The sequence below is a fragment of the Crotalus tigris genome, unplaced genomic scaffold (assembly GCF_016545835.1).
Source record: "Crotalus tigris isolate CLP2741 ecotype Arizona unplaced genomic scaffold, ASM1654583v1 scf7180000018525.42219311030:4301911, whole genome shotgun sequence".
Lineage (NCBI taxonomy): Eukaryota > Metazoa > Chordata > Lepidosauria > Squamata > Viperidae > Crotalus > Crotalus tigris.
Window position 1 is genome coordinate 2834126 of NW_024097057.1, and position 23105 is coordinate 2857230.

The 23105-nt window shown below is 42.9% G+C and overlaps 2 protein-coding genes and 1 long non-coding RNA gene across 10 annotated transcripts in view; 1 reads left to right on the plus strand and 2 right to left on the minus strand.

The window, feature by feature from the left end:
• GLG1 (golgi glycoprotein 1) overlaps nt 1-7911 on the minus strand; it is a 44061-nt gene extending 36150 nt beyond the window's left edge. For both annotated transcript variants that reach the window (XM_039353711.1, XM_039353712.1), the window contains exon 1: nt 7484-7911. In XM_039353711.1, coding sequence (XP_039209645.1) covers nt 7484-7879 — 396 coding nt within the window. In that variant the 5' untranslated portion in view covers nt 7880-7911. The remainder of the gene's footprint in view (nt 1-7483) is intronic.
• Nucleotides 7912-7913: 2 nt separating this feature from the next.
• LOC120312665 lies at nt 7914-17467 on the plus strand. 2 transcript variants are annotated; one of them, XR_005557931.1, is made up of 3 exons: nt 7914-8266; nt 8901-9869; nt 17039-17467. It is a non-coding gene; the product is annotated as an uncharacterized LOC120312665 (long non-coding RNA). The 2 variants fall into 2 exon arrangements; XR_005557932.1 differs by lacking the exon at nt 17039-17467 and adding an exon at nt 14543-14659.
• Nucleotides 12486-22551, minus strand: RFWD3 (ring finger and WD repeat domain 3). Of its 6 annotated transcripts, none has more exons than XM_039353714.1 (12): nt 22236-22550; nt 21598-21803; nt 20867-20958; nt 20597-20794; nt 19758-19849; nt 19141-19255; nt 17743-17974; nt 17474-17624; nt 16422-16598; nt 15545-15759; nt 14620-14837; nt 12486-14124 (listed from the first exon to the last, which is right to left on the minus strand). In XM_039353714.1, exons 1-12 carry the CDS (start codon nt 22490-22492, stop codon nt 13981-13983), a joined length of 2097 nt encoding a protein of 698 aa, XP_039209648.1. In that variant the 5' UTR covers nt 22493-22550; the 3' UTR covers nt 12486-13980. The 6 variants fall into 6 exon arrangements, with proteins under 6 accessions (XP_039209648.1, XP_039209652.1, XP_039209647.1 ...); XM_039353718.1 differs by adding an exon at nt 21389-21468 and having other exon boundaries at nt 21598-22378; XM_039353713.1 differs by having other exon boundaries at nt 20597-20958; nt 22236-22551.
• Between the last annotated feature and the right edge of the window lie 554 nt (nt 22552-23105).

The window sequence follows — 23105 nt, forward strand, 5'->3', positions numbered from 1 at the left end:
CTGCTGGAAATAGGTAACTACCTGTTTACTACATTTTTATTGGGAGGTACTCATTAATGAGCCTTAACTAATGAGCTAAACAGCTGTACTAACTGCTTAATGACTGAAACTATTCTAGAGATATTGCTGAAGAACTCCAGGTGCCATCTGCTCAGTGCAATTTCCAGGCAGACAGTAAATGATAATGTCTGTCTGATTACAAAGTGCACAAGAAAGCCAATTTTTTTTTTAAAAAAAGCAAATAAACCCACAAACCATTTTGAACCAGCACTCTTTGTGCAACAAATAAACAAAATGTCAGCTCTAAAAGAACAATGGGGACTCATGCGAGGATTTTCAAAACTCTCTACACAGCTGAAAGTATAAGTGCGATATGTAAAGATTGGTTTAAGGCACATGCACAGAGCTTTTGTAGACACAAAACTGTTGTGTCCCAACTCTGGGAACATCTGAAGATATCACATATTGGGGAATATTGCTACTGGTCCCAATTTTGCTTTCCGTCCTAGAACTTTTTTTCTGCAGTGACTATTCTCGTAATGAGATGTTCCCGTCTGATAGACACTTTTTATTATTATTAATGCTCCTTCCATGTGTAGGAAGATCACAGCTAATGGTCAATCTTCAAATCTTAGGGCTGAATGAAGGTTGTTGAAAGACAAACTGTAAAGCAGGAAAGAGATCACTGGATAAACAGATAGCACAAATGTAATAAATATTTTTCTAAGTTCCTATGCTTGTTTCGCATCAGGTTATCATCTTTATTTTCATTAGGTTAATGTTTGTGCATCTGTGATCAATAGTTAACTCCCTCATTAGGTCAGTAATGCTTTGAAGAGCTCATCCAGAACTCTTGTCTGTCTCTGTTTTGTACAGAGCACCAAATGCAGCAGAGAAAGCCCTTTTAATTCTACACCAAGGCTTCTTATCTTCCCGATGGAGGGAGGACAGTGGAACCTCTTAAGGACTTGTGTTTCATTAGGCTAGTTCCCTTGAAGGAAAAGAAGCATCCTTAACAGTCCTGCATTGTATTCACACCTGCACAGCTATAAATTACACAAACAACCTTCAGGCTCAGCATGTTTATTGATCTAAGATCAAATGAAGACTTACAGACTCAATTCTCATCAACAGCCCATCTCCTAAAAATTTATCAGTGATACAGTGTGCTTTCTTCTCAGCCAGAGTTAGACACTGGGGAGCCCTCCAGATGTTTTCAAGTAAAACCCCATATCCTTTGCCACCAGCTACACTGGCTAGAATTGACATCTGGATTTATCTACTAGTGCAAAGTCAAATCTAAATGTGAACTAGTGTGAAATATTTTTGTCTAGACATTTCATATACATTCCCTTTTAATGTCTATCTATTTAGTTCCTATCTGGTAATACAAACAAATCCTATACCCGTCTCCTAGGAAATAAGACACGCTAAGTTTATTATAGATGAATATAACAAATATCCAAATGGTTTCAGCAAATCAATAGGAAAGGCTTCAACAAATATCCTAAATCATAAAATTTATAGGAAATACACTACTAAGAAAGATTACTAATGAAACACACTGGCTATATGTTCTTATTGTATCTTTTTTATATAATACATTTTATTAATTTTTTAACATGGTCACCTTAATATTCGGTAAACAGTGTGTTGTCTGGATTTACATTTAAAAAACATTAGCTAACAATTGGTTTCTATAATCTATCATCCACATAATAGCTTTACTTGATTTCCTCCTCTTCCCATAATGTTCTCTTTTACCAATCTTAAGTTAATACAATTTTTATTGTTTTGATAGATAAAAATTGAGTATAAATCTTTTTCTAATATTTCCACACATAATAATCACATCAATATAATATTTCTTGTAAAACAGTCATATGACAGCAGGATGCTGCCAATACTGGAAAATGCAGGGAGGTTGCTGAGTACCCAACATGCACTCCTACTGGGTCCTCAGAGGGAGGGGAGGGAAGGGAGACCACGGTGGGGAGAGAGAGAGGCTCTCGTAACTTCAAATGGCCACTAAATTGTCAGTCATCAGTCAAGAACTCCACTATGTCAATCTACATTTTTCATTTTCGTCTTCACAAAAACTGGCTCTATTAACCTTATCTAGTATAGTAACTGAAAACTTGGTATTTTTATTTATTAAACAAAGGATCTGAGCCTTTCTATTCTGATCTCTCAGCTTGTATTGTGATTTTTCTTAGGCTAAAGCTCTGTATCCGTCATTGTTATTTTAGTTTCCCTGCATTTCCTTGTTACCTGCCATTTCAGTCTTTCGGTTAGCTATTTATCCTGGCAAGTTCAACCACACAAGCCGCAATCAAGGACTATATGCAGCTACACAATAGTTTGAAGGGCTGATAGACCTTTACACATTAAAAAAAATTTTTTTACTTATTTACAGAAAAGGGTTTTTAAAAATGAGCATTTCTACAAACAGTACTCAGCAGGGGACCCAGTGATCTAATTCAGTGTTTGCATGCTTGATTCAAACCAACTGGAGATTTATTGAACTGGAAAGGAATTAAGAGCTGGGATATTCCCCCCCTTCCCCCGCTAGAAGACATAGTCTAGATCAGTGTTTCTCAACCTTGGCAACTTTACCATGTGTGGACTTCAACTCCCAAAATTCTTCAGCTAGCAACACTAGCTGGAGAATTCTGGGAGCTGAAGTCCACACATCGTAAAGTTGCCAAAGTTGAGAAACACTAGTCTAGATATTCCTAATTGTGTGCTAGGAAAACAGGCTTAAGAAACCAGGTGGCCTCTTCCATAGTTGGAGGCAGGGAAAGTGCCTGTCTCTAAATCTTGCTGCTTTTCCTCATTCCTAACTGCAGATTAAAGAAAGCCAAACTTCTGTTATTATTCAAATGGTGACGCCAACCTTTGCCTGTTTTGCCTGCAAGACAAAAGGTTAATTTAATCTACAGATGCTTCACAAATATTACAAACAAAACTGATCACAGCATGAGCGATAAAAAGTGCACTTTGGCTGTAGTGATGCCTGCCCTCTGGAATAAGGTTCCCCCTGCCCCCAAATCCAGTTGGCTTTCACTCTGCTGTTGATCAGATGGGCTGTAAGATCTGGTCCTTCACCTGATCCTTTGGCGAAAGAGAGAGACCAGTTGCTTCCTCGTGCTTGCCATCTTTTATTTATATTGATTTTATTGGCAATTTTTAATGTCTGATTGTTGTGAGTCATATAATTGTTCAGTTCATGCAGCATACAGGTTGAATAAAGTGTTAAATCAATAAGCTATAATTCCACTATTAATTTAACGCCAATTATTTCAGAGGATTTACTTTAGGCGGGGCTCAACCTAGATCCAACATTGTGTGAAGATGAAACAAGTATATTTTATTTTAGTGTCTGATGTTTATAATCATATAACGAGATAGAGCATTTAAACTTTTTCAGATTTTTCACAATTCTTTCTTGAGCACCTTGTAAGAAGTCAAAAGATGTGGAACTGACACAAACCAGGGGGTTGAACAATGCTTTTCAACCTTTTCACAGATTGTACCACTTTTAGGATATGGCAATAGTCAAGCACACTGGTCGCCTAGCAACTTTGATGACCTCCCCCCCAAAAAGGAAAAAAGTGATAAAGTACAGGTAGTCCTCAACTGACAACAGTTCACTTACGTGACTATTCAAAGTTACTACGACACTGAAAAAAGTGACTTATGACCATTTTTCGCACTTAAGACCACAGGTTGAAAAGCACTGGACTAGAAGACCTCCATAATCCCTTCTTACTCTGTTATTCTGTATCCCTTTCTTGTGAAAAGATTTGCTACTGATCCCCATTGAACTCCCCATTAGGAGTTGTTGTCCAACATATCTGGCAGTTGCAACTCACGGACAGACGGATTAAGTGTTACAAAATGCAGGAAAGACCAACGTAAGAATGAACGCTCTTCCATTCTCTGGGGCTTCAGCTACAGAAGGACAAGTCTCTCTCTTCAGCTCATAAACCGTCATTACATGTACGATTTCTTACATGAAGCACATTTCATGTTAAATCCTAATCAGGAGCACTTTGAAGGACTGAACCCATTTCAACTTGTTAAAGATAATGTCTTCTCTGAGGTCTTGGAAACGAGAGAGAGGTAGCATCTCCCGGCTTCTTTCTGACTGTTGAACTTCCCCGTCTAACCAGATAGTCTTGTTTTCCTCCCAAGTATTAAGAAGGTCCACTAATTCTGCTTCATCAAAATCATCCAAATTCACTCACTGCTGCCACCTTATCTTAAACCTTCGTTTCCAATAAATACAGGCAGCACGAACGTCCATAGAATATGGTAAAAAAAAAGTCAAGAAGGTGGCCGTGGATGCTGTAATCGAAGCTCCGCCAGTTGTTTGTGCACAATGCACATAAAAACCAGGCAGAGCTTTGACTGCATTGAGATGGCACCATCTTGATATTTTTTTTTTACACATACTCTGCAGATATATCTCTCTGTACGCTATAGAGAGAGAAAGGAGGAAGCATCTCCAAAAGATCTCCAGGGATTCAAGAATCAATCACAGAAAGCCATAATACAACCAATGCAGTCTTCCAATGGCACATGCAGGTTTTGTTACTGGTTTTAACTCTAGAAGAACAAACTTGCCAGCTATTACAATATTCTAAAATACACAATACAGTAGACGGGGCATTTCATATAGAATTCCAGGTCACAAAAGAGTTACACAATTGTTCGCCCCAGAATCCTTTAAGTAACTAGGACATTCCCTGAAATTCAGTGCAATCAATTCCCTAAACCATTCAAGTTCCTTCTTTCCGACTGTCATTCACACTAAAAATAAATATTAGAATTCACTACAAGCTCACTAAGATCTATTGTTTGAACAAACGGAGAATAATCTAGAGCACAATTCATCTCAATGCAGGATGGAACTGGCATCAGTTAACATAAGAGAAAAAAATTCTAAAATTTGGATTTTCACTTCTTTGGGTACATGGAGTGAAAAATAGTTTTCCTCTAGTAGTAACTGCAAGTGCCAAGAACAAGGGCAGTAGAAATACTCATTGAGTCTTACCTTGCAACTTTCATAGGCGAGGGGATCATTGGGAAGTCTACGGCAAATTTGCGAGTGTTCAAACAGTGACTGCCATCCCATTTCTGACAATTCACAAAAGAGTTCCCACAGTGTGTGGGACCAATCACAAAACCACCATTTACCAATCAGTGAACTGGTGTGACCCTCATTTTTCTTGCCTTCTACCAACCTCCCTCTATCACTGTTCACTCTCTGGAGAGGCCACAGTTACAAACGATACACTCAGGCCCTGCTTCATTTTATGTTCTAAGGACACTTTGAGGCATTTTCAAAATAAAGATAGGACCGAAGCTGGTGTTTTATGGGAAATCACTTTAGATGACTCTCTGCTTTAAATTAGAAAACCCAACAACTATATTAAAATCTGGGAAGGCAGGCGGTCTGGTGGACACCAAGGGAGCTAGCTGTCTGCAAGCACAAGATATTCTCATTGATTTCCTCAGTAACTTCACATCTCCTTTGCTTCCTCTACCTTAGTTTAGCCAGAAAATGAAACAGTTCATGATTCCAGAAATCCCCTCTCTGTGGTTTTCGTATTCATGGTTTTAGAATGAGAAGAAATCAGGAGGAAACTGGTAACACCTTTTCTGACTAACAATTTTAACTAAAAGGTGCTAAGCTTTTGTAATAAGCCTTTTTAATCAAATGTGTTAGAAAAAAGGCTTCCAGGCTTCTGTTGTTTGGTCACTGTAGACTAGCACTACAAAAGCAATGAAAGGAAACCAAAGTGGTCAGTGCAGATAAAAGTTGTCAGCACACTTTTCTAACAGAAAAAAAAAACAAAAACAATTCCAGATCAGAATCTAGAATTTAGAAACAACTGGTCTGGTTCACACTAAGTTAAAAACCTGCCTGTAACCCTTAATTTTGTTCCTAGGATGATTATCCATGTCATAATTCAAAAGGAAACTAAATTATGTGGTGTTATGTGTTAATCAGGCTCTTGCAAATACTTACAGGGAGCACCATCTTGCCTGCACTTACAATAAGATGCTGCCCTGAAAATAAACCCAATGAAACAAAGACATTTTCTCCTGCTTAACCAAACTCAGGATTCTTTCTATGCGATCAGGTAGTGTCCTTTTTAAGCAGAACATGCTATCTTGGTCTACAGAATGTCTTCACTTCTTTCAAAAATTGAGGAGGGGGGAAGCCTCCATCTTATAAGTTAAGCATGTCTTCCCATTCTTACACTCAGTAAAAAAGGATCAATTACAATCTTTTCACTGAGACTTTATTATTAAAAGTACCATCTTACTGACTTCACCCCGCCCAACAGTTTTGAAGTTATTCAAGTATTCAAAAAAAGCAATAAAAGCAACACAGCACAAAGGTATTACGCAAAATTATGCACAGATTTCAGCTTTCTCCAGTAAAATCTATCAAGCTTGGCTCATTCTTTGCTTGCCCATTTCCCAAATTGCCATACTTTGCATCCATATGAATGGACACTATAAGAATATAAGAATTTATAAGAATAAAAATCTTTAATTATATTCCAAAGAACTTTGAAAGGCTGAAAGTTAGCTGTAATCATTTCTCAGAGCATTAGGAAACCTCCAAATAAATCTTCCAATTTAATCTGTGTAGCTGAAAGATATTTATTCATGTTCCTTTAGAAATTATTTCTAATAAAAGCAGTGATTTTAAATGCCTAAATTCAATGGTCTATTCCTTGATAAAATCCAGCTTTTTCTCTCTTTTTGGCAGTGGGATAGTCGGGCCTTTTTTTATTCATCAGGAAGGTGGGAACCATTGTTGCTCCTACTGCTGCTTGCAAGAAATTCCAAAAGTTCTGATTAAAATCCACAAGTGTTTCTAGGCCAGTTGCACCAACCCAATTTGGTCAGCCTTGGGTCTTTGGGAACCCATGCACAACCAAAGAGGAAACAACTCCTGTGTTAGGAAAGCATATTCTTCCCTGGAGCCCTCTTAAGACCTCACCAGCCCAGCCCAAGCTTCACGGGCGGGATCCCGGGTATACCTCTGCGGGGCTAGATCCGCTCCAGCCAGCCCCGGAAGGGGGACCCGTATACACAAATGCACCCCTCCCCGAGGGGGCTGCTGGCCCACCCGGGAAGCCTAAAATCCAGAGATCCATAATCGCGCCTGGGAACCGCTTTTGTCCCCCACGGCCGGTTCTACCATCCACCCTCGGGATCCCGCCGTGTCCCACCAAGGATGCCTGAAGAAGCCAAGTGAGGGACCATAAGGCACGCCCAGGACGCCTAAGGAACGCCTGCCGAGTCCCATCATGCCTGCCTAAGTTAGCCTAGCCAGGTCCCATAATCCACAGCCGCCCAGCCCGCCTCAGGAACAGCCGGGGGGTCGCCCCACCCCCGCCCGGGAAGAGAGGCGGCTGCGGGCCTGCCGCCCCCCGGAGGTCCCGCGCTCCCCGCTGACCTCGCGCACGTCCTGCAGGCACTCGAGGACGGCCAGGTTGTTGGCCCAGCTGTGCTTGGGGCAGACGCGCATCACGTCTTCGCGGCACACCGGCTCTTCCGCCAGCTTCCAGCCGCCGCCGGAGGAGCCAGCGCGGGACACCCGCCCGCCACCGCCGCCCACGGCCGGCCCGAGCTGAGGCGCCTGCTGCTGCTGCTGCTGCCCTCCTTGCGGCTGGGCCCCCAGTCCGGGCTGCCCCTGCGGCTGCCCCTGCGGCGGGAAGGCGGCGGCTGCGGCCCCGGCCGGCTGTGCCCGCGCCGGCCCGAGGGCCACGAGGGGGAGGAGGAGGAGGAGGAGGAAGAGCAGAGGGCCCGGCCCGCGGCGGCCCCGGGCCCCGACACGTCCGCACGGCGCCATCTTGGATGCGACTCCTTCGCTTGGGCGGCCCCGCCCACCGCGACGCCGCGAGAGACACGCCCCCGCGTCCTGCGCGCGGCGCCGGCGGCGCCAGGGGGACGGAGCCGGCCGTTTCGAGAGGGCGGGGCGCGCCGCCCCCGTCGCCGGGGCAACCGCGGAGGCCGCGGAGAAGTTTCTCCCGCCTCGCGCGCAGGCGCGCCGCCGCCTCCTCTTTGTGAGCTGTCAGTGCAACGCAACGGGCAACGTTTTACCGTCGCCTGTTTGAGATAACAATGGAACAGCAAAGCTCGGTTGCATTCTGTAAGCTCTCTGGCTACCGGTTGCGTCAAGCCGTCCTTTAACCATGGTTTCTGATGGAAGATGTTGTTTGCAGATCACAGTGGTTAGGTTCGCCTGAAGCCGAAGGGGAGCGGGGGGGGGGGGAAACACTTGGGACTCTTTCAGCCTGAAGTGCATTGCACGTTACTAAGCGTTTCGAAGGCTGTCAGTGTTGTCTTGTGTCCATAATTGTACTGGCTGGGTCAATTATAGTGGAGAAAGCTGAGATTTCTTTTTTCCCTTGTTTCTGCAGGGAAATTAGGCTGTTTCCTCTGAGTTAACCCTAAATTTTTTTATATAATTTTCTGCTTCTCCTTAAAACATGCTTTCTTCAGGGTCGACTATTAATATTCAGCACAGTAGAATTTCTGGAAGCCCTGAGGCTGCAAAATTTGAGTCCAGTGGCATTTATTATGTATGAATTCACTGAAAGAAGACGGCACTGGAATTTGGCAGCCAATAAATTTAAATAAATAAGAAATAGTAATCATTCTTTTACATATATCAGGCAATATTTCATGGAGATTTCTCCTCCATATAAATTCTTCAACTCTTGGTGAGATTTGCATTCTAAGTGCAGCTCTTCCCTCATTCGAAGGCTAATAGGATTTCTTTACTCCGTAAATATTTGAGAAATGATGATCTTCTATCTAAAGCTCTTCCCAGAATTTATATATTTATAAACTGGTTTTTCTCCCTACAGAGCAACCTTGTTGGATGCCTCATCTGACCGTTAGAACAATCAATCAGTAGAACAACCTGCCTCCAGAAGTTGTGAATGTTCCAACATTGGAAGTTTTTAGGAAGAGACTGGACAGCCATTGGTCTGAAAGGGTTTCCTGCCTGAGCAGGGGGTTGGACTAGAAGACCTATCTCCAAGATCCCTTCCAACTCTATTATTATTGTTGTTGTTGTTACTATTATTATTGAATAATAATAATGATGATGATGATGATGCTTTTCTTTCTCCCATGTACAATTTGGCCTGGATTTTAAACAAGTTCCATTTCTGCAGCCCAATACTCAACATGAATTTTTGCCACTTGATACGTGGTTCTTTCAAATACAGCACTTGGCTTGGCTGGTCTTATCTGCTGGACGCTGCAATGAAAAAGGATCTGGCCTTAAAAAAGCAAGAGAAAAAATAAAAAGCAGATCTGGAAATAACCCAACTGTACTATTTGGAAAATGAGAGAACACCTAAGTGTCTCTTCCCTTTTAGCATATCCAGTAGTCAGAGCCAACAGAATCTGCTCCGGGAAAACATGTGATTATGGTTTGTTACATTTGGCATTTTTATCTCTCTTTCGAGTCCTTCCCAAGGACCTGTTGTTTGATGGGATCATCGCAGGGTGCAAGTTGTTCTGAGAAAAGCTGCCTTTTGCAATTGACTGATGGGGATTTTATCAATGCTGATGGTGTTGAAGCTCCTGAGATGTTGAGATTGCACCCAAGGCACTTTTAGTATTGGTTCTATCTTTAGGCTTTCTTTTGCCACTGTCATCCCACTTCTATTTGCAGATTTATTATTAACTGGAGGATGGGACAATTCATTCTTCACGTTAAATCTCACCTTTTCTCCTGAAGCTCAAAGGCCCTTCCTTCCATCTTCCCTCACAACAAGCATGCAAAGTAGGATGGACAAAGTCGATCAGAAATAGTTCAGCTAAAGGTGAGACACTCTTATCATTGGCATTGTTTGACCAAGATAAAAATGAATCCATTTATAATTTTACTGTATAATTTTATTGTATAATTGTATAAACAGGCATAGAATCAAAATCACGTGAAGTATTAGTACTGCTTTATAAAGCCTTAGTAGGACCACGCCTGGAATACTGCATCCAGTTTTGGTTCTCATATTACAAAAAAGATGTTGAGACTTTGGAAAAAGTACAAAGAAGAGCAACTAAGATGATTAAAGACCTGGAGATTAAAACATGAAGAACGGTTCCAGGATTTGGGTTTGGCTAGTCTAGAGAAAAGGACTAGGGGGGACATGAGAGCAGTATTCCATTATTTGAGGGCCTGCCACAAAGAAGAGGGGGGGGTCAACCTATTCTCCAAAGCACCAGAGGGCAGAACAAGAAATGATGGATGGAAACTAATCAAGGAGTGAAGCAACCTGGAATTAAGGAGAAACTTCCTAACAGTGAGAACAATTAACCAGTGGAACGGCTTGCCTTCAGAGGTTGTGGGTGCTCCATCAGTTGAACTTTTAAAGAAGAGACTGGGCAGCTGCTTGTCTGAGATGGTATAGGTTCTCCTGCTTGAGCAAGGGGTTGGACTAGAAGACCTCCAAGGTCCCTTCCAGCTCTATTCTTGTAATACTCCAGTATGGACATGAGACTATGGTCTGAGGTCGACCATTTTTTAATTTCTTGGAATATATTCTAATTTATTTCTGGAGTTCAAGGAGCTCGGTTTGATTCAAAATCAGCCAGGAAGTTTCTATGCATAAGCATAAACTTGAATCCACAATAGTCCAACACCTTTAGCCCTATGTACAGTCACATCTTGGAAAGTCAGCTTGATCAGAACGGAAAGGGAAAATATGTTCCTTTCACAAATAACCCCAGGCAGGACTTGGAAATGTTCCCAGTTTTACATAATTGTAAAGAAACATTAAAATGGTGGTGGAAAAACAAATATACAAGGCACCCTTGACAGTTCTAGAAGCAAAGGGAAAAAAACCAGAACTGAGCTAAACCTTATTCCTGCTTTCCTTCACTGCTAGCTTAAGATAGGATCTACTGCAGAGAGGAAAGTTCATGGCCTGGAAGCAGAAAGACAATTAGGGGTAGCTTTCCAAATGTTGCTACATCTTTTCATGAATATGCAATGTTGCTTTGTACACATCTTACCCTATCAATATATTATTCCCAAACACTGAACTACAGGGAGTTCTCGACTTATGACCACAACAACTGAGCCCAACGTTTCTACTGTTAAGCGAGACAGTTGCTAAGTGAGTTTTGCCCCATTTTACGACCTTTCTTGCCACAGTTTTTAAGTGAATTTCTGCAAGTTATTAAGTTAGTCACACATTTTGTTAAGTGAAGCTGTTTTCCCTGATTGACCTTGCTTGTCAAAAGGTCACAAAAGGTGATCAGATGACCTCAGGACAGGGCAACTTTCATAAATACATGCCAGTTGCCAAATATCTGGATTTTGATCACATGATCGCGTGAATGCTGCAACGGTCATATGTGTGAAAAATGGTCACACAAATGTTGTTGAAACTTTGGTCACTAAAGGAACTCTTATAAGTTGAGGATTACCTGTATAAAGGTAAAGCATTTCTCTGTCAACTCTCCACCCCAAAGCTGCAGTTTAAGCATGAAAGCTGAGCAGCCCTCAAATTACCAAGAATATAATACACTGCACATAGTCACACAATCTTCCCGAATAACATCCCGACTCCAGTCTACACTGCAAACAAGCTTCAAAGAAACAAACAATAAGCAGATTTCACTGTAAAAGGAAACGGCTCATTATTGCCACACACCCCCAAACCGTTCAAATTCTAAAGCAAACACTCCATTTAAAAGCCACCAATATACAAATACCTAAAATACAAAACCACACATTCTCTGAACACCGCACCAACGAAAACAACCGGCTCCAATGCACTCTCAAATCATTAAGTTGCAATGCAAGCACATCACTCCTCAAAAAAGGTGTATTAAACAAAAACAGTGGTAAACATAGTACTTCTTCCTCCAAATTTAGACTACCGTGTAATTCCCATAGCCGCCATCACCGTGGGAAGAATAAGAGAAAACACAGAAATCAAGAAAACTTTTCATTCAGTGATGGCCATAGAAATAGAGAAGGCAAAGATCTGGTGAAAAAGTGATATACAAAAGAAACAGTGCAAATTATGCTGCAGAACTGTACATAAAGCATCCCCAAATTACCGATACATACAGAGTTTTGATCATAGAACTACTGTCAGACAATCTGGGAGGATATTGCTAAATGAGAAACATTGCTAATAGCAAAGCTTCGTATTCTGGTTGTAAATCACTTTTTTCAATGCTGTTGTAACCGGTCACTAAATGAACTGTTGTTAAGTCAAGGACTACTTGTCTGTTGAAAGACTAGCGCGTCGTGCCGTCAGTTACATTTACCCTGTAATCAGATAGGCGGTATCTCTAACAGAACTAATAGCCTAAATTCCACACATAATTCTTTTAAAAATATCAGGTGTTTCAAACATTGAAATTGAAGGTGAGCTTTAGACGTTATCTGTTGCATAGACAGGATACTCAAAATACCTTATAAATGCTTTATAAAGAAGTATCTTTATTATACAGAAACTTGTATTTTCAACGCAATTGCAATTCTGGCGTATGTCACAAACTTACCTATGTGTACATTATAGTGAACGTGTACTTTAATATAAAGCGACTTGCTCACTTAAAAGCAGAACTGCTCTTTCTATATTCTAGAGATTCCCACAACGTAACAGTTTATTCCAACACGTTTCATTAAAAAATTAACTATATTTTCACCTTAGGTAAGGTATAAACATTCACAGTTGAAAAGAGTTACCTTACAAATTCCATCTTGCTAGTTGTCAACAAATAATTGAGGAAATATTCCCAGAACCCATATATATTAATTTACCACACAGAAGAATTCCTGTTCTGAGATCAGGGACAAAGGGACAAAGATCTTTTAAGATGCATACTCCCCTTCCCTTTCTTAGCACTTAAAGCTATTTGAATAGCATAACAATGAAGTGTTTTGCCCATTGGAGAAAACCACTGATTTTAAAGTTTGTTTCACAATTGCAAGTTTTTAAAAAATTACATAACAGGACAATTAGACATACTTACAAGTTACAATATTTCAGTTTCAGAATGTTGTTCTGAGGTTTGTACTGCCATGCACAGTATAGGCAGTGCAAAAAGCTTCAATTTCTACAGTTTTCAGGTAAAAAAAAAAAAGTTTCCGGATGAGTCTTGCAGTATATACACCCTAGTATTTGCTTTGTGAAAGCCAGCAATCAAAATATGGTATAATTCAGAGCAGAAAACGGACCACCAGTGCACTTAAGAAAAGCCAAGCGAAACTTTTTCCCCTGCAAACAGAGTTAATCAAGTTCTGAAGTGACTTTACTTTTCAATTTTGCAACTGTCTTAACATTGGGAGATTGGCAGGAGGGCTCCTAAATCATGGTTTCCACCCAAACAGTTAAGCTTGTAGGTTAAGTCATTGAATCTCCCCAAACTGCATTCAAAATGCATGTTAGCAGCCAGTTTAGGCAGAATTTGCGATCACCTTTTTCCGTGTCTTCCCTCATGATCAGAAAACATTTTGCTAGAATAGTTCACTGCAGAAAAGTGAATTCAAGTAGACCAAAAATAGGGACATACAAACTGCTGTTTTGCTTTGTACATGGTAGGCTAGGGCTCTACTAGTACCAGCATTATGAAGTTCTAGGTCAGTGTGGAGCAGGGCTAATTAAGGTAGTTTTAGCAAGCACCAATGATTAATTTCCAGAAAATGGCAGCCACGTTTCTTCCTCACTTCCTCCCAGAGTAATGCAACCATTACAAGATTTGTTGCATGACTGAAACCACTGTCTTCATTGAAAATAATAATAATAGATTGGGGGAAACAGGGATAAAAGATGAGCAGAGATGAAGCAAATAAATTACCCCGAAGAACAGATCTAAGGTGGCTCAGAAATAATCCTGTCTTCAAGACAGCCAACATCCAATTAGCAGCAAAGCCTCTGCTCAGGGATCAGGCTGGGAAGGCGAGAGAGACGCTCACTGCCACTTGTAGATTTTCACCATCTTCTCGGTCAAAGTAGCAAGGAAGTTGTTGCGATTCACCTCAAAAGGACAGACATCCAACACAGGGAGATCAGCTGGCAGTTTCTGGAGCAGAGTCCCGCTTCCTGCATCCCAGAGCTTCAGGATGAAAAAAGCCATAATTCACCCCATGTCTCACTGGGCAAGACATGGTTCCACAAACTGCAATGTTTTACAGGAATTGCCACTTCCTAATAAAGCTACCCTCCTTTCCTGTCCCCTGATAAATGGTTTTTAGAAGAGTTCAGACTAGAGCAATAAAGACCAAATAAAACAGAAAAAACTAGCGACTAGCCTCCCTCCCTTCTCACTTCTCATAAAGAGCACTGCATGTGAGTTCATCATTTTCCTCCCCGTCTCCTATCTCTAAGGAAATAAATACAGAGGCCAGGCAGCTCTAGTCCCAGCTCAGGGTTCTGCTACACAAGAGGCTTTCTAGTGGCATGGATGTATATTGTGGCAATTGCAACACACTTATACCCTCACTCCATCACTCCATGCTTTTTGTGACTTACAGTTGTGGAAGAAGAAAAACAATCAATATCTAAGACTACCAGCAAAAGGCAAACTTGTTATCCAAAATTAAGACCATACCATGGCAGACTTTGATGCTTCATCCCCCGCACACACAAGGACGCTGCCGTCATCTTCAGGACTTTGAAAAATGGCATTTTTGGTTAAGAGTTTGCACGTTGGACCCGCAGTAAGAGTTTGAATGGGGTTGCACGAACAGACCATTTCATCATCTCTGTCTGTCAGCCGACTAGATGTCAGCTCCATCACCACACACTGCAAACAGTTGTTGTTTCTGTCTGTGAAAGGATGAAATTGAAAAAAGTTACAAAGTCGGAAAGTATCCACACGCAACACTGCAGAAGCATTTAAATGAGATTCCTGGTTGGTGGATGTTTTGACTTCCTTAAGATGCTGCTTGTCTGCACACTGAGATCATTGCTTTATTCTACTCTGAATGCTACACAAGCGGTGTTAGTAACAATCTCTGTAAGTTTGCTTGCAAAGCAGGATTCCAAACTGGGGCAAAAGAGAAAGTCAGATTTAGCACAAAGCTCTGTCTCTACTGGAGCTGTAATTCTTAACGCTTCCAGGCAGTGAGACAGACATATTGACAGGGGATTCTGGGACTGTGGAAGAGGAGGCGATTGTGGCTGTGTCTGAGGTGGAAGCAATGGCCATGCGGACAAAAGGAGAGCTCAGGCTATGACCCAGGCACGCACATTACATGAACTCTGAAATGAGTCTCTCCTCCATCTTCAAATCTTTTTTAACTGACTAAGAGGAGGCAGCCAGAATAGTACTACCAGCAGTGAACTGCAGTCCAAAGTCATCCTCCTCTTTATAAGTAACAGAACCCACCATGAACAAATAGTGTAAAGAGGGAGGTTACACCATCTGGTTAAATGAAAAGGGAGAAAAACAGAATGCTCTCCTGGGGAGGATTCTATGCATCCGCTGGGCCAATCCTAACCCTGAGCAAAAATATCCATGGATGACAACTTACTGGGCCTGAATGTTGCAAGGCAGTGCCGTGTGTTGGCTTCTGTCTGAAGGTCAATGCAACCTCCGGATTCAAGGAGGAGATCGTGAGGTCGGTAGGAATTGCTAGACTTCTGCTCCCAAAAACAGGCTCCTTCCAGCGTTCCAGACACCAGTCCACCATATGGTAGTGAGGTTGAAGCCATTCGAGGAAGATAAGATAAGGATACCACAGGACACCTGATGGGGCGTCAAAAAAAAAAAAAAAAACAGCAAAATCAGTATTACCAGGCCATTCTCTCTGGTTCCCTACTCATCCTAAAATGAAAATCTTTATAGGAACGTTTAAAAATGATTTCAAAGAGGGATGAAAACTAGAAACCATCTGACTTAATACAAATGTTGTTAAGACTGAAATCCTCTGCTTACTTCAGATTAAGCATTACTAAACATTGTAGAGATAAGGGTGACTTGATTCACATTACTCACAACTGCTCAGAATTGCCACAAGATGCATTAATGCAGTACTACTACAAGCAGGATAAATGTCCTCCCCAACTGTATCCTCACTGTATTCTTGCCAATTCCCTCCCATGAGAATGTAATCTGAGCAGTGACTTAAGAAGTGGAAATGCATCTATGGCAAGATTACTTCTGACATTAGCTCATCTGAGGCCCTTTGCTCTCATCAGTTGGGAGTTTATATCCAGCAAGGAGTTTATATCCTGTATCCAAGTCTTCCAAGTAATTCTTTGCCAACAAACATGTTCCTAGCCTACAGCATGAAGGATTTTTCAAATAATACACAGCCGTAGAAATGAACTTATCACAGAGATATTTTAAAATCTTCCATGGTCTCAGTTTAGTGTTTGGAAAGCAAAGTTATCTTATGAAACCCCTACCTGGACCTCGGTGGAGCCAGTTCCTGGACGTGGGTGTTTGTGTCCCGCAGATCATAGACTAGGACAGATCCATTAGCCAGCCCTGCATAGACGTAGTTTGTGTCGTCAAGACACCAGCAGCAGCCCCAGATGGGGCGGCTAGTATTATAGGTCTGTACAACAGTGTTTGTGGTTAAGCTGAGAGAAAAGGGGAGAAGAACTTCTCAGTATTCTGCGCCCATTCCTACCCTGTGCCTCTTCCCTTGGCCCGTTACTCTTCAACAGCAATAATGGCTATCATACAGGCTAGGAGACCATTTCCCAAAAAAGACCACAGGCCAATTCCGAGCCATGCAGGGAAAAGCCTCTTCACTACCAGTAGAATCATAGGGCTGGAAGGGAGCCTGAAGGTCTTCTAGTGTCTAACCCCCTGCCCAAGATAGGAGTCCTTATACTATCCTGGAGAAATGACTGCCCTTTTTTTTTTCTTAAAAACCTCCATTGATGGAGCACCACAACTCCAGGAGACAAGCGATTCCACTGACTAATTGTTCTCACTGCCAGGAAATTCCTCCTTATTTCCAGGTTGGGTCTCTCTCTGACGAGCATCCACCCTTTCCTTCTTGTCTTGCCCTCAGGTGCTGTGAAGAATACAACAACCTCCTCTTCCCCTGTGACCACCCTCCACTATTAGAAGACGGCAATCAGGCTTCCCCTCAGCCTTCTCTTCATTAAGCTAAGCGTACTTAGTTCTTCATACGATTTAGCCTCCAGACCTCTTATCATCTTTGTTGCTCTTCTCTGCACACTTTCTACAGTATCAGCATCTTTTTTTGTACTGTGGTAACCCAAACCGGACGCAGTATCCCAAGAGTGACCTCCCTAGTGCAGTATACTGCTATCACTTCACGCAGTCTTGAAACTGGAAAATACTTCAGCTGTGACCTACCAGGACACCTAGATACTGCCCCACGCGCTTGCGGCCTAAATAAGCCCTTCCCGAAAGTAAGACCTTCTGCTTATTTCAGCACCCAAAAGACAGGGTCTTACTTTTGGGGAAACGCGGTACTCACCTTGTGAGCCTGAGCGAGTTGTCCAAAGAAGCAGATAAGAGCAAACCATCCGCCCGGTTGCTGAAGGCCAGGCTCCGGATCTGCTTGCTGTGGATGGGGACATACTGGTTGCTCTTCAGGTTGATAGCGCTCATCATCTTAATTCCATAACCTCAGACGAGAAAAGGCCAGTTAGCAGAATCCTCCCTTCCCTCATTTGGTTAAGGCAGCCGCCAGGCATTCCCACCTCTCTTTCTAGCCCCAACGCCTCGCTTTAGCTACCGACTCACCAGGAAGGAGAGTCCTTTGCGGAGAGGGCTGCGAGATCACAAGGCAGCTCAGGGGCTCACAGTAGGCCATCACCCGGCAGTTGCCCATCTGAGAGACCAGGAAGGCTTTCTCAAAATGGTACTTGTGCTGACCCTGGCTGGGGGAGAGGCAGCCGGGAAAGCAAGAGCCAGCACTGCTGGACGGCTGAGAGGAGGCGCTGGCGCCGTGCCGGACCAGCAAAGCCTTCAGCTCCTGCAGAAGGGAAGGCAGAAGGGAGTGTTAAGCCGAGCCCAGAGAGCCGGCTGCCTCTGCCTCAGTTTTTCTCAACCTTGCCCAACTTTAACTCCCAAATTCTCCAGCCAGCATTCTGGGAGCTGAAGTTCACACATCTTACGGGTGGCAAGGTTGAGAAATGCAGTTCGACATAAAGGGCATGGTTAGGCAATGAGAGGGCTATCTAAGCCCCTCCAGACATTTTTAAGATCAATTCTCAGAAACCCCATCCACTTAATATAGACTAGGTTTGTGGAAATTGCAGCCCAGGGCTTCAAGGCACTCAATTTAACAAATCTTCCAAGTTCAGAAAAAAAAAGACGTGTAGCCTAAGAGAATATTAGGAGATCAAGGTTTAGAGTGAATGGACTGAAACAGATCACGGTTAAAGGAATCCATTTCCCCCCCAGCTCAAATCCAACAAATCTAATATTATTCAAAATGTGTCAGTGAACCATCCCCCCAATTAAACAATCGTTTGCCTAAATTCAACTTCTGAAAGAACGAAAAAGAAAACGCTTCCTTGCATTCCTCTGCCTTCTCCCTCTGACCCCAGCTAAGATCAAGAATCCCCAAGCTTTCTGGATAGCTACGCTTTGTGAATTTCCAGATGGATCACTTCTTCCTATTTCCTCAACTTCCATTTAAAAAATAGTTGCAAATTACCAATTTAAAACATAGTCTTCTTTTTTTCCCCACAAGAATAAATTCCAGATAAGTAAAGGGTAATATATTTTATAGATCTCTTATTTTTTAATGATCCAACTTAAAGGAGGGAGGGGTTTTTTTGTTTTTTGTTTTTGCCTAGTCAGGGAAACCCTAAACAAAGGAGAGTAATTTTGTTAAGCTATAGATGAACTTTCTTCATTAGTTAGACTGTTTGGGGCCAGCAGTTGTAAATGTTAATGGATCATATTTATGACCATTACTGTGTTCCAAGGTCACCTTTTGTGACCTTCTGACAAGCAAAGACAATGGGGAGGATTCAGCTAACAACCTTGTTATTAACATTTAACTACAATGACTCACTTAACAACTGAGGCAAGAAAGGTCATAAAATGGGGCAAAGCCCACTTAACAATAGAAATTTTGGGCTGTTGTGGTCATTAGTCCAGGACTACCTGAATGACTGCAGTTAACCTTACCTGTACTTGCTGCTTCAGTTTGCTACACTCTACCGTCATGACCTGCAGCTGAAGGCGACTCTGTGCTGATTCCAGTTCTACTTTCCTTCGCAGAACTTGTTCCTTTTCTAAAGAGCTACGACAAAAAAAGGGACAGATCTGGTTAGAATTTTGGATGGGAGATCCCCAAGAATTCCCAGGCTGTAGACTGGACTGAAAAACTGAGAAAACATCACAGAAGGAGGCACTGACACATTATTTTCCTATGGATTCCAAGATGACAAAGTCCCAGATCTCACGGCCTCAGGCATCCAAAGCCATTCGGTCTTGCCAGGGCTCAGTCAAAGCCTGGTATCCCCCATCTAGGCCCCTAAAGCAGTGTTTCTCAACCTTGACAGCAATGCTGGCTGTGGAATTCTGGGAGTTGAAGTCCACATGAAGTCCACATCCAAAATTGTCAAGGTTGAGAAACACTGCCCTAAAGCCTCATTGAAACACAAAGAAACCGTCTGAGGGAGGCTGCGCTGATCTATTCTGTACACAACACATTTCAATAAAACATTCTTTTGGCCTGATCTTTGACAATAAATGTACAGTACAGTTTCACATAGGAGATGAAGGTAAACTAGCATCCATACCTTTTCATGTTTTCCTGTTCAGTGGTGTCCAGTGCTTTCAGAGTACGGGCATAAAGGACAACAATATCTGAGCGTTTGGCTTTCTTATTGCACTAAAACAAAACACAAAATGAAAGTGAGTCACTTTTTGGCAAATAATCTATTGCTCAGTTATGGAGGTTTGGAGTAAGAACACAGAATCAAGTTGTATGTTTACTTATCATCAGGGTAGCAGTTCTATATTTTTCTTTACGTTCCTGGATGTCCTCCTGTGTGCTACTCATATAACATCCTTCAGAATGGAACTTTTGTTATTGTGCCAACTCTACCTATTAGTGACTAATTGGTCACAGGATTCAGGCCTTGAGAGGAGGGCTTGGGGATATGGCTGCCACCCCAATGCATTTTTTCTTTATTTGGGCTCTTTTAAACGACTTTCTTAAATTTACCAAGTAAGAACCTTATGTTAACTTTGCTTGTCAAAAGATTGCAAAAAGTGATAGCATGACCTTGGGACACAGGAATGGCCATAAATATAAACAAGTTGCCAAGCATCTGAATTTTGATCCCATGATCATGGGGATGCTACAAAGATTGTAACTGTGAAAAAAATGGTCATAAGTCACCTTTTTAGTGTAACTTTGAATGATCACTAAATGAACTGTTGTAAGTCAAGGACTACCCGTATTTAAAAATGTAAAAAAATAGCTGAAGCCAAAATATTCTAACACATGTAGAATGTACCAGTAGCTGAGCTAAGACTAAAACTGTTGTTTCACTTGGCAAAAGTCACTTAAAAACCCTGAAACTGCTCTCCTTAACTTTTTATTGCAAAGTCTTTCTTGCTAAAAGACTTTTACCTGGGGGCATTTGCCCACTTGGCCCTTCAGCCACCTCTGAATGCAGCTGTAGCCAAAGAGGTGCCCACAGCGCAGTGCAGCGAGACGATGCTCCCCAGCATTGGTCCATTCTTCGAAACAGATGGCACAGGTATCCCCACTTTCCTCTTCCAAAGGAACTAGAGAGGCCACCGGATTGCTTTTCTTTAATGGAGTTGTCTGGAAAAAAGAAAATACGGAAGGTAGCTCAAGTAAATGAAGGCCCGGGTATTCAACTTCACCTTCTCTCACCTTCTTTGGCTGGGAAGCAGTGACTCTAGAATCAGGATGCTCTATCTCATTAGAATTATCTCCAGGAGGCTCCATTTGATTTGAGACAATTACTAAAAGGAAAAACAAAGGAAAGCAAAACTTGTCTATATGAAAGTGCAGACCTACCAATAAGACATTTCAATTTTAAAGAAGAGACAAAAAGAATCAGCAAGTTATTTTCATATAATTCAAAACCACAAAAAACTCAGGCATAAGCATATAGAATTCAAGACAGACTCAATCAGACTATTTTACATCCAAGTTACATACAAATATACAAATTAGTAACAGATCGTCACTGCACAGAAAAGGCAATGCCAGACACAAAATAAGCTGTCTTTGCCTAAGACTTTTAATCTTAGCTCAGCCAATTTCTTAGAATTCCTGGATACAAAATATGATCCATCCTATGCAACAGGAGATTTAAAGCAAGAGCGACATTTATTAGGTTTGGTCAAAACAGTCAAGATGGCATCCACAGCAGACTAATCAAAGTTCTACCTGTTTTTAATGTGCAACGTGAGCAGAGCTTCAATTATGCCATTGCAGCCACCGTTGATTGTTTGAACACATCCTGTGGGCTGAATAAATAGACTGAAGCTCATGAAAATGTCACACAAATAAACAGATTACTCTGATCAGTGATGGGCAAGGTGTCCTGAGTCATTTACATATATTTAGATTTCCAAAGATGTACAAACAATGCAAACCTTCCAAGCCAATTAGAGGTATTTCCTCTAAGCTTCTTGCTGGTTCCTCGTCGTCCTCCGTGAGGTTGCTGCTGTCACCGCTACTCTCAGAGTCACTTAGGACCACGGTTTCATCTGAGCTACTGTCATTGTGGATTACTAGAAGTGACGGTTCTGTTCGCTGGGTCCTATTGACCTGGAAATAACTGTCCAATGATGCTGTGGATCTAATCAACCATGCAAATGTGTATTAGTGTGATATCAGGCGCCTCTCTTTGGATTCTAACCCCCTCGCAAAATGTGAGATAAAGTATCTTCCTGATCTCAGCGACTGAGCCGTGCAGACTCCAACTCCCAGAATTCCCCAGCCAGCCCAAAAGAGGCCTTGACGCGCTTGGACTCCAACTCCCAGAATTCCCCACACCTTAAAATAGCCGAGATCGAGAAGGGCGATGAAGTAGCAGTCCCATCCCAAAACCCAACTGCGGAATTACGCGTTCAACCCCCGAAGTCACCCACGGAGCGTTCCCGGGGCTCGGCCTGCCGCTTCCTCCGGGGGCGTCTCCGTAGGCCCGGCTAGCCCGCCGAGGATCCGTTGGGTGGGGACGGGAAGGCCGCCGCCAGGCGGGGGGCAGTGCGTGGGGCCCGCTGCCGCTCACCTGGCGCGGGCTGCCCGTTGGGAGGACGACGACGAGGAGGAGGCGGCGGAGGAGGAAGGCGCTGCCCGAGGCAGGCCGGCCTGGTTCCTCCGGGAGCGGCGCGGCCTTCGCGATTGCGCAACCAAGGCGTCCCGAGAGGAGCGGGCACCCGCCGGACGGCGCCCCGAGGCTCCGTCGCGATCGGCCGCTGCTGACAGCTCCCGCTCGGCGGCCTCGGCCACGGGCGGCAGATCCACCTCCATGGCCTCCTGCGCCATCGGCCTCCCTCAGAGGAGCCCCGCCACGCACGCGCCGGCCAGCCGCTCAATCTCCCCGCCTCCTGCCAGCGGGGCCCCCATTGGCCCCTAGGAGGCGCGCGAAGGCACGGTTTGATTTCTATTGGATGATAGCCTAAACACAGAGACGCTGCATTGGCTCCCTCGACTGCCACTCTTCTGGGCAGGCAGGGAGCGTAGAGGGGATGGGAAAGGAAGGGGGCTTGGAGGACGCGCATGCGCATTTTCAAGGCCGACCAGGAACGGGTCGGCGGCTGCTGCGGTTAAAAAAAAAAAAAAACGGGTTTTCAGCCTGAGATGCGGAAGTTGCGTTTGCGCGATTCAGATCTTTTGGGCATGAAACGCACCACTAGAATTAAAAAAAAAAAAAAAGAGACACTGGAAATACGGCAGCATTAGGGGGGGAAACTGCCAGTTTCAAACAGCAACACTGAATTATTAGGGCATTATAAGACAGAAGACATTAGAGAATAACGGGTAACGGGACTGTTATTTTATAGTAGTGAAGGAAGACACACACACACACACACACACACACCCAGACAGAAGAAGTCTGGAGGCAGGAAGAAAATTTAATCACAACAGTTTAAATCTT